The 12,094-nt window shown below is 36.9% G+C and overlaps 1 protein-coding gene across 1 annotated transcript in view; it reads right to left on the minus strand.

Annotated features, from left to right (window-relative positions):
* Nucleotides 1-12,094, minus strand: part of LOC101823890 (transmembrane serine protease 11F) — a 70,253-nt gene that overhangs the window by 6,387 nt on the left and 51,772 nt on the right. Inside the window, exons 5-8 of the mRNA XM_040747293.1 lie at nt 7,838-7,905; nt 5,927-6,090; nt 2,514-2,552; nt 2,057-2,258 (exon numbers count right to left, since the gene is read on the minus strand). Coding sequence (XP_040603227.1) covers nt 2,057-2,258; nt 2,514-2,552; nt 5,927-6,090; nt 7,838-7,905 — 473 coding nt within the window. The remainder of the gene's footprint in view (nt 1-2,056; nt 2,259-2,513; nt 2,553-5,926; nt 6,091-7,837; nt 7,906-12,094) is intronic.

The raw sequence follows: 12,094 nt of genomic DNA on the forward strand, positions 1-12,094 counted from the left end.
CCCCTCCCTTCCTTCCTATAGAAAAAAATATCTCTTTTGTATTTTGAGATTATATATATACATATATATATGTATATATATAATTCCCCCTTCCTTGAATGATCAACTTTTAAGAGTAGTAAAAAGCCATGCAGTTTCAATGTGCCCTAGACTGCCCAGGCATTACCAAACAGAGACAGGAGTAGGAAGAGAGTTCTTCTCCCATCTGTTTGTTTATTTAATTACTAATGGAAATTATGTTTCATGTAGACACACTAGGACTGGAACATTTGATACACAGACATTCACTACTGGAATCCCAGGAGAGACAATGACTAACAAGATTCTAGGAGAGGAGATCACAAACAATTTTGGACAACAAAATAGGATGCTATCCATTTGTACACCATTCAAGACTCACAACAGCCCAAACACCCTGCTTTGTGGATAAGAACACTAAGAGATACTCAGGCCTCGCTACATCTTGTCCAAATCTTTTCCTGACTGGAGTAAACTTACATGAACATGAAGTTTGGGGATTGTACTTAAACATCATTTTTAAATATTCCAGTTTACAGAAAATTCATTAATTAAAATAGGAAGGCTGTTTGGTTAATTTCTATATTATCTCATAATATCCCTTTATTCCCTTTCTAAATAGTATTTCAAGTGTACAATTATATGAAAATACAACACTCTGAAAATATAATTCCTTTTCTTCCCGATCATCACCTTATCCAGCTCTTTGAATTACTTCTATCAGTATCAAATTTGCCATATTAAAATCTTTCTTTGGCATCATAATTGCCACTAACTTCCAAATGTCTTTGCCACCTCTCATTTAAACACTCCCTAAAAGTAGTTTTTAAAATTACTGCACTTGTTCCTTCGATTACCTTTTGAATATATTGCCATTCTTACCACACTATGAAAAAAATCAGCTCAATAGTAATCTTTACTACCAGCTCCAACATTTGGTTCCTATGTAGGTCTGTCCATCCCCAGAAATAGCACTAGACTCAATGAAGAGAGTGTTTATATTCATTACTAACATTAAGCTGACACTTGGGTTGTAATTTTTACTTTATATAAACACTTTTACAAAAAAAACATAAAACTAAATATTTGGAGACCACAAAGACATGAGTGTGTCAGAAAGTCTTAACAAACAAGTGTGACTTGTGTTTGTTCATCATGAAGACATGTATTGGTTGCTTTGGGATTCATAGTTATGCAATAATGAGTCTCTTCTTCATTGAAGAAGTAATAGATAACTTTAAATTCACTAGATCATTCTCATTACACCCTGTCTGCATAGAGACTGGATAATTATCTTGGAATCATTTTGTTTGTGCCTTAAAAGAATCATAAAAAGCCTCCTAGAAGCCCCACAGAGAAGCTGCTTTAGGAGGAATCATAGACAGTGTCACTGTGCAAGCGAAAAACCCTTATTCGGAGCCCCTCCTGTCTTTTGAGATTCTCTCTGTGCTGATGGTAAACCCCAAGGGAGAGACGATCAAATGCTTCAATCTCCAGGTGCCCTAGAGTGGCTATGTACATCTGAGTTTGGGGAGCAACAACCATGAAAGCCAAGCTGAGAAGTCTGACTTTGCTGTACATGACCAAAATAACATGCTATGAGAGCAGGGTGACAAGGTGGGTCTCTGCTACCCTCTCTACACTTTCTGAGTCATACACTCCCATGAGATTTCCTGGATAATGCAGTGAGAAGAGAGTGCTTCAAAGCAGATTTAGAAGCCTTTTTTTCCTTTGTAATCACATAATACTGGATAGACAGTAGGGAGTCTCAGAGATTAATTAGTGGGGGTAGCAGAACAGAGGAGGCTATCTTTTCTCAAGTATGCAGAAGACAAGAATAGTAGTCTTCAAGTGAATAACCTGCCGTATTATAGGAAAGATAGCACTAGGATCACAATCATACAAACCGAGCAGGTATGTCGAGAGCACACAAGGTACAGACCAGAGAACATGTGATGACAGGGAGCTGTTTCCTTGCAGTAATTCAGTGGCAAGAAGGGATAGGAAACAAAAGCTCCCCACAGCTACATGAACTTACTTCCAGAAGCAGTGAGCTGCTGTGAGCAACCATGTGTTGCTGATGAGTGTGGCTCCACACTGATGGCCTGCCCCTATGAGCTGTAGGCTGGCCTGCCATGGCCACTCCCCTTCCATAGCTGTTTCTCTTCCCTGGACAATTCTCTCAGTAGTAGAGGATGCTGGTAATGGCATGTTTGAAGATGACATCCTTATCCCACATCCTGACAAAGAAACACATAGTAAGTTGTTCTCCTGACATAAAGTATCATGACTTACTAGTTATATATGTTATAAAAAATAAAATCGCATTCATATACACCTAATATGTGAAGTATTAAAAACAGAAATGAAAGACTAAGTATTTTATTTGTGAGAGTATAAAAAGAAAGGGAAAATCTTGTGATCTGTGTTTTTGTGATTCTTATCTAGTCTCTTTATTAAGAAATAAACAGTTATTTGTGGACTTTGGAACTTACGACTATTGAGAAGATTTCTCATCTTTTTGCTGTCAATAGCTGTAACAAAAGAATAGAAGTTAGTTGACATGATAATGCAGTCTCTTTCCTATGCTATTTTGTTCACATGTTCATGACAATATTGTTAATTATTTGAAGTATCCATATTCACAAAAACATTGAAGTTTTTATAATCAAATAATATATAACAATCCTCTGACTCAATCATTTGTTCAAATAATAGAACTTCATTTGAAAATAAACTCATAGCTTCTTATTTTATGATTTTTCTTTTATAATTATGAATGAAGGGGTAAGGGTTAATGTCCCAATGGCTTTCTTTATGGAACTGTAACCAAAGTCGAAGAAGTGTCCTGCAATTATCATCGCAACTGGTGTTGCCACTCAGTGTTCATTGACCATTACCAATAGTTAGTGATGAAGGCAGACCTTCAGGGGCCAATTTCAAGGTTCTAGTCTAACAAGAATTGAGAATTCTGTTCATGGACCTTGCTGACTTCTCCCTGAGACGCTCTCACATTGAAGTGCCAGAAAAGTTTGTGACTTGGCAGTAAGAAGAGTGTGAACCTCTTTCCCTTATAACCTGTCTAAAGACCCATCCACTCAAGACTTTTATCCACAACTCTGCACTGCAGAAAGGTAGCTGGAGACTAAGTGGTGATCCAGTGTAAGCAGACCCTGTCTTGTCAGTCTTTTCTATCCCTGTGAGTAGCTTTCCTCTTTCCCCAAACAGGGCCCCTCTGGAAAGAAGGTCTTGTGATCTACTGTTGAGTAAGGTTAGAGAATTCCTCTATGACCCGTTCTTCACAGAAAGGTAGGTGGGGTCAGACTCCCGGTACCTGCTTTGCAAAGAGGGATTCTAGTTGCTATGGCTTGCCTTGGAGCAGAAAGGAGGGAAGTAGGGAGAGTGAGATCCATAAAGATCAGCCCTTGAAGGACCCTTAGATTTACTTTAGTTCAAAATTATCCTTGCCAAACAACATAATCTGGAGTATTCTGTTCTGTTGGAAAAGTCCAAATAGGAATGTAAGCCCCAATCCTTACTAGGGATTTTCCCAGCGACATTTCTTTTAATGAATGCCATGTATGCAACAGAAGAAAATACATGCAAATGAATATTTGTTATCAAGCATTGTCTTAGAATATGCTCATTTTTGTGTCAAAATAGCCTGTGTGATAAAAATGTCATTGTGTATATCCAAGACCGAAAATTCTTCTGAAAACTTTAAGAAATTCTGTACCTTTAACAATGCAGTAAACTTTGAAGTTTTCTATTTTACTTTAAGTATTTTACTTTAAGTACTTTGGAATAGCTATATTATCAGTCAAAATTTGCTCTGAGAATTCTCTTTATAGAATGATGAATACATTCTATTTTCTTTTTGAGCAAAATGTTTTAACAATCAAAAATAATATATAGTAAATAACATGATCATCATTATTTCTAACTACCTATGTAATATACGGAAAAATAGACTTAAAGATGTCTATGAAGGATCTGAAAATCCTTTCCATCATTTATATGAAATCAAAAATAAATAAATGTAGAATCTCATGAAGCAAAGTGAAGGATCCAGAAGGTCTGCTACCTTGAGATGCAGACAGCAGACAAAGGAGGTAAACAAAAAGGAGACAGGTCCAGTCCTTGCATCTGAAAACACTGTCTAAGACGGTACTTTATTTGAAGCAGTATTTTATTTTGGAAGAGTATTAACAATAGAGTCCCTATAGGTATGGATTCTAACTAGTTCTAAGGTACTTTTTATTTTAATTTCGTAAACTCTTTGGAATTTATTTTCTTCCAGTTGGGGGAAAACTAAGACTTTTCTGATATCTTCTTTTCTTTAGGTAGTAACGAAAATAATGAAAAATATTTTGAAGTCAGAAATAAGTCAGGGAACCTTCTTATAGTTTATGTCTATCTTATTTCAGAGTCATTCTTCACACACATGTTTGTTTCTTTTATATAAAAAGTAACTCTTGGGGCCAGTAGTCAAGATGACTTATTGTTCTTTCAGAGACCTTGGGGTATCTCTTCATCTACACCTGCCTCTAATTCCAACACAAAGGGATCAGACATTCTCTTCAGGACTCCATTGGGATCTCCACACATGTGCACATAAATTCAAACAGGCACACAAACACAGACACACACACACACACCCAGGAAATATTACAAAACAAACAAAAAATACTCTCCAAGTGAACCCATAAAGGATTCTGAGGTTCATAATATCTATATTTAGTTCTGACTATTTGTGCTGATTCATATCTCAGGGCCTTGTTTAAAGTCAAGCTCCCCATGTAAAATGTTGAAAATAATACTTACCCTCTTATGCATTTTTAAAATACCAATATCATTTGGTTAAAACATTTAGAAACTTCATAAAACTCACCATTCTGAGTGAGGTGACGCAAAACCAGAAAGACAAATATAGTATGTACTCACTCATAAGTGGATACCAGACATAAAGCAAAAGATACCCAGCCTACAATCCACAACCCTAGAGAAGCTTGAACCCTCTTCCAGAAACAGATGGAAGCACCTGGACTACAATAGAAGTGAGGGAGTGCTAATATGAACAAAGGATTCAAGGCCATGATGGGAAAACTCACAGAATCAACTGATCTGAGCTAGTGAGCGATCACTGACTCAGGTCTGACAAATGGGGAACCTGCATATGACTTAACTAGACTTCTGTAATATAGGTGACAATGGTGTGACTGAAACAATATATGAGGTTACTGGCAGTGGGTTCAAGATCTAACTCCAATGCACAATCTGACTTAGTGGAGCCCATTCTATATGGAGAGATACCTTGCCCAGTCTAGACACATGGGTGTGTGTGGGGGGGGGATAGGAAGGTGCCTTGGCCCTGCCAAGGAGATGATGGGACAGACTTAGTAGACTTCCTACAGGAGGTCTTACCCTTTCCATGGAGCAGATTGGATGTGGGGGTGGGAGGAGTGGGAGGACAAGATGGAGAGGGAACTGAGATTGGAATTTAAAAAGTAAATTATTTTAAAAAATTAAAGAAAAAATCTCTCATAAACATATAAAGAGAATAATTCTAAATTTTACTTCATAGTTAATTTTTATTGTAGTTTTCTTCCACACTGATGTGTTTTTATTTATTTAGTATGTGTGTGTGAACACACACTCATTTGTGAGCATTCAGAACCCTGAAGATGTCACAAAGATTCCAGCTACCTTGGAACTTGGCTTACAAATAATTGCAAACTGTCATGTGGATGCTGGGAACTGAACCTGGGTCCTTTGCAAGAAGAGAAAGTGTTCTTAAATGCTGAGTTATTGGTAGATTTATTGGTGAATTTGTAAAATAGGAAGTCACATGAACCAATTTTTTTATGACAGATGCAGGAAAAATGGCAAAAAACTACAAAATACTTACGTGTGAGGCTAAATGATGGTTTATATATAGTCAAAGGCAAATGTTTGATCTTCAGACTTTGATATAATGTCCTTTCAATTTTTTTCTTTATTCGTTCAGCACTATCAGTAGATGGGTATCGAAACATGAGCACCATAAGAATGCTCACACCCTGTTCATCTGGACTGGAACAAAATAAAGAAATAATTCCATCTCAGTGATCTCAGTGAATTTAAAGAAACATTGTGGATGATATCTGTGCACAGGATACTTAGTGTTACATCTAGATAAAGGGAACAAGATGGGATGCATGATGATAATGAGTGTTACAAACACTGTAGAAGTGAAAGCAGCATGGTGGAAATCTGAAGATTATTCTCTACCTTTCCTCAGTTTGAAGAGTTTTGTGAGGTTCTCATGAAACCATACCTTATATCCACTTAAACCACTTACTTTTTAAGACAATATGAATACAAGTGGTAAGGTAGCTAAGGTCATTATTCCGCAGTGAAGTGTGGCCGAGACAATGTGGTCCATCACCCTTTGCCTCCTGAGCACAGAACTACACTGCATTTCTAGCCTCTCTTGAAGTTTACTCAAACTCTCTTATGAATTCTGGCTAAAGGGATGTGGCCAGAAATGATGTGCCTGTCTGCCAAAGCCTTGTGCTTCCCTTGTCTCAGGCAGAAGTAGAAGACCACTGGGCAATGGAATACTGTAATGTCCACTGGTACCCACACTTTTGGCCCCACTTTTGATTCTTTTGATTGACCTATGAAAACACAATAAACGGTGTATTAAAACACTAATAATATTTGGCTATTTGATATTCACTCAATAAACAAAGTTTAATAGGTAGAAGTTTATAAAATAATTTGATCAGTGATTCAAATATAGAAATTTATGTCATGATGGAAAGCCTCTAGTCAACTTCAGAAAGTGAATTGACCTAGAAAGACAAAGAAAAAAGGAAGAGACAGAAAAAGACTAATTATCACTAAGAAGTTTTAAATATATATACACATATATATTTCCTTTCTCTCATCCACCTATCATCTTTATCATCTACCAATTGTCTCTAACTTTCTATCATTCTATCTAACTAGCTATCATCTATTATCTATCTACTTACCTGTTTACTATTTCTATATCACTCTACTATCTACCTATAATCTATCATCTTTGTATCTATCTCTATCTATCATATAATTATCATGTATCTATCATCTATCTCAGTGTGAAATCTAGGTCTTTTACACATCATACTAAAACATATATAGGAGCTGGTAAGATGACTCAGCAGGTAAAGGTGCTTGCTGACAAGCCTAATGACCTAAGTTTGATTCCTGGAACCCACATGACCGAAGTAGAGAACTGACTCCTATAAGTTGTCCTCTGACTTCCATGTGTATGCTGACTGATGCACATGTTCACACATGAACAGCATAAAGAGATGTAAAAAAGGACAGGTCTTAGTCCCTGATAATAATTCTGTTTAATTGATGTATAGTACATCTCACCGACGTATTAAAATTTGACATTAAAATGACAAAAATATGTTGACATTAAAGGAAAACATGGCATAGGAAGTGACAGTGATGGTTATAGACTTAAAGAGAGAAAAATGAAAAGGTCTTACATTGTTCTATTTTGCTGCCTCTTTAAGGGGACAGGTTGGTGTTAGTATAACAGTCTTATGTTCTTTCCTTTCTGTATATTTATTTTCTGGCTAATAGCTGTGAGTCTCTTGTAAAGCACCTTCTATCTTCCTATTGTGACTAAGAAGTCATTGAAATGGTCCGAGTGCATAACATGTGTGGTTTAAATTTTATGAAATCTCTTTGTTACAATGATTCTCTGGGTGGCTGAGCCCCCATGTGAATTAATGTGAATTATTGTATTGACCTGAAATTACAGATCAGCTCTACATACCTTATCTTGATAACATGTGACTTGATGAATCGACCCACTCCAGAAGAACGTCGAAAAATCCTAGACATCTAATAAAAAATAAATAAGAAATGTTAGTCCTGAGAAACATATTATTTATCTAGCAAGGATTTTTTTGGTGACAACCAGATTTTTAGTTGATTTTCATGATGCATATTGGGTTTCCACAGTGAAAAGACTAAATCTGTGTTCAAATCCTTGAAGGACTAAACAACCTCTTCAAAATGGTCAAATTTGCTGATCATGTGTAAAATGGTGTGATTGTGATTATCTGTCTTACAGAGTTGATTTGGGGAATAAAGCTTAGAGCTGAAAAGATGGATCAGTAGCCAATAATGCTTCCACTGAAATCATAAGGATACAGATACAGATTCTAGTACCTGTGAGATAAGCCAGGCTTCCTTGCAGTCTCCTGTAATCCCAGCTAGTGGGGGCTGCAGAGACTTGCTGCTTTAAGTCTAGCTCCCAAAGCAAGCACCCCTGGGTTCAGGGAGAGACTGTGCCTCAAAGGAATAGGTGAAAAGTGATATCAGAGGGTTCTTATATGACGTCATCTTCTGGCCTTGTATGTTCACAGAAAGGTGTGCATGCACGTGCACTCATACAGACCCCCCATACACACACATACACAGACAAATAGGATTTTAAAGCAAATAAATTTATATCATGTTTGATGTCTAAAAGGTTACAAAATAATTTTAGTCTTACTTATCAAATATGTTATTTTAAGACATCATCCTCAGTTCTAAAAAAATTCCAGCATCCCTTTTGCTACACTCTTGTAAGAAGTCTATCACTGATACCAGGTCTGTTGAATTTGTCAATGATTATTATATCACTTGGCTATTTGGATGACTATAACAGCTCTGACACTTCACTGTGAGTCATGTCTCTGAGACAGTCAGGACTAAACATCTAATACTAGTAATGGTAATTCATTTCACCACACTTCATATCATGAGCATGACATTCCTCAATCTTTCTAGACTGAACCTGTAAAAGATTTGGGATGTTCAGAGAACTTGTTTCCTGAAGTCCTGATTCCCTAAAAGGAGTTTTGATGAAATTTACCATCAAAGAACACTGGGCTCACCATCGAAAGTCAGAAGACATAGGTCTGAATTAAATGTAGCAAAGTCTGCTTATGAGCTATGTCTCACACCCCACCCCCCAGTTACTACACCCTTTGGGAACGAGGGGTCTGTGTTCCTGATCCATATGCTTTCTGAAGAACTAGTACAACACTCAGAAGAGTCTACCTTGTAAATATTACACCCATTTTCCTTATTTCAGTCTAGTGGTGGACTATTGTCATAGCCTCATAAACCTTGTTATATGGTCCTTCTTGTTCCTGCAGTGTTCCCCCACAGTGCAAAAAAACCTGACATCAATAAAATAGATGGGCTGGGCGTTGGTGGCGCACGCCTTTAATCCCAGCACTCGGGAGGCAGAGGCAGGCGGATCTCTGTGAGTTCGAGGCCAGCCTGGTCTACAGAACGAGTTCCAGGACAGCCTCCAAAACAATACAGAGAAACCCTGTCTTGAAAAAAACCAAAAATAAAAAAATAAAAAATAAAATAGATGGATGCAATAAACTCTTGCTTCCTGACAATATCTCCCTCAGATTTCATTCCTGCTCTGCCTTCGCTTGACAGCCACCTCTGCCTGTCTGTGGTTTATAGAACGTGTAGACCAATTCCATAAATGACTACTATGAGGTATCTCTATCAGTAAACAAATGGGCAAAATATATTGTGATATAAATGCATAATGGATTTTAAGTCATATGGAAAATGAAGTTGTTATTTTCAAGATAATAGAACTAGAAAGAGTAGAGTAAGAAAAATAAGCTAGACATATAACATAAAGTAGTAGTGTAAGTATTTGGAAAGAATAAGGGGGTTGGAAAGGTGAGAGGGGAATAAGAGAGAAGGCATTAAAAGTGAATATGGTCAAAGTACATGGTAAATGAGAATGAAAATTTATTTATAAAACCAAGAACTCTGTACATGAATATATACCAGCAAAATATTTTTTTAATTGAAAAGGTGCTAGAGAGATGGTTCATAATCAAAACACCAAATATTTTTTTAAATTTTGTGTTGAATTACCCAAGATACAATTCAAGCAGTCAGTTGGTAGAAACTCAATGACACAAATTTATGAATGAAAATTTTAAAAAAGACAAGATTGGCCATTTGTATTTAAGTTAAATAATCATTAGCAAAATTATTCTTAGGGTTGGATCATAAAAACTTAAGAATTAATAGTTTGGACTAGATACCATCTTCCATGGCTTTAATTCGAGCATTAAACAAAATATTCTTGAAGTAGTTCACGTGGCCCCAAGAAGAGTCGTGTCTGCTCAGTTACTGTTTGGGTTTTTAATCTTTCTCCTCTGACAAGTAACTGCACAAATACTAAATTCTCAAGAAAGATCAACTCCTCCTGGATACCAGGAAAAGCTGCTGGAGAATTCCTTTTAAGGTCTATCTATGAAAATAAGGCCAGTTGTACAGGTATCTTTCTACTATAAGGGTGGTTATGGATCAGTAGAGAAAGAGCACACTGATAGAACAATGCACCAGTGCACTCTGGGAAAGGGTCCTGCTGACTCCACAAGTTTCCTTCCTCAGGTTTCCAAAACGCTCTTTCAGACCACACAGTTATCAGTTATACACTGACTGTGACAGGTCTCAGATTTTTCCACCCTGTTGTTACTTAATTTAATATTGATTCTATTCTTTTCTATGAATAAGACGACATTAATAATCACACATGTAAGTTGAAGGAAGGGTATAGTTTACAGGTTTGCAGACAGTATGTGTGACTGAATAATTACATAGTCATTAATTATTGACTATCTATAGTTATGGCTAGTCTTATTGTAAAGGCAAAACATAAAAACAGCACTTATACTTCTTTTTGACTCTTATTATAGATGTCTTCTTCCCTTTATATCACTAATGCATTCATTCAGTATAATCATAAGTCCCCTGTGTTCAGCATTGTAGACACTGGACTAACAGCACTGAACAAAAATGGGGCTGAACTTTAACTCAAAATACAGTTATACAGTAATAAAACAGACATTGATTACCAAGTGTCATTAGTAAAGTAATATAGGATAACAATTGAGAAATCATAAAAGAGAAGGGATCCCCAAGTTGGTGATGTTTAAGTGGTTTTTGAGATGAGGAATCAACAAGGTTGAGATGGTTTTCTATGTGGAAGCAACAGACTATGCAAGGAATCCAAAAGAAGACCAATATGGGAAGAGCAAAGTGAGCAAGGCAGAGAGCAGAAATGGGAGTTGCTGGATCCAAAACATGCCAGAATTTGGGAACTTGGGTGGAGAGCTTAGATTTTATTCTAAGCATATTGGGAGTCATTAAGAACTCAATACTTCATTTTCAAAAGGTCATTCTGATTTCTCTGTAGATATGAGAGGATCCTGAGTGGAAGCAGTAGTTTGAATACATGACAATTATTAGTATTCAGGTATCTGTGCCAGCCTGTCCTTGGGTTCTGACAGGATTCTCCCTCAACTGCAGTCACTAAGAGCACCACCTGTGTACATTCACTATTTTCTTTTAAAAGGGCCCTGTCCACCTCTTCTCTCTGTCTCTCTCTCTCTCTGTCTCTCTCTGTGTGTCTCTCTCTCCTCTATCTCTCCCTCTCTCTACCTCTCCCTCTCTCCCTCTCTCTCTCTGCCTCTTCTCTTCTGCCTTTCCTGTCCTCAGAGGCCGGTTTCTCCTTTCCCTTCCCTCCTTTTCCCATTCTCTTTTCCCCAATAAAAAAAGCCCTCCACCTAAGCTCTGTCCATGGCATCTTTCTATAGAGTGCTGTTTTTTAAATTACAGCTATTATTCTGGAACAACTAGTCTATAACAGAGATGATGAGCTAGTGGTAGAAACATGACTTGTGACTAGAATAAGCAGGGAATAACGGAAATGTAGGTCCTCTAGCAATGAGGTAAACACAATTGTTCATTGAAATTAAGATATAGAGGATTCTAGAGGGAGCAGTCTTCAAGAAGAACATTTAAACTAGATTAATTTGAGATGCCTCTAAGAGATCAAAGTAGAAATGTCAGGTAGACAAGTTGAATAAGGGTGAAGTTTTATCTATATAGGTCAAATGAGCCTAAATAAATGTTCCTGAAATTATTAGCCTACAAAATTATTTCATCTTCATTAATTGGGAGCTTCCAGTCATAGAATTTACTGGTTATAACT

Source organism: Mesocricetus auratus, unplaced genomic scaffold (assembly GCF_017639785.1).
Source record: "Mesocricetus auratus isolate SY011 unplaced genomic scaffold, BCM_Maur_2.0 Super-Scaffold_100006, whole genome shotgun sequence".
In the NCBI taxonomy this organism is placed as follows: Eukaryota; Metazoa; Chordata; class Mammalia; order Rodentia; family Cricetidae; genus Mesocricetus; species Mesocricetus auratus.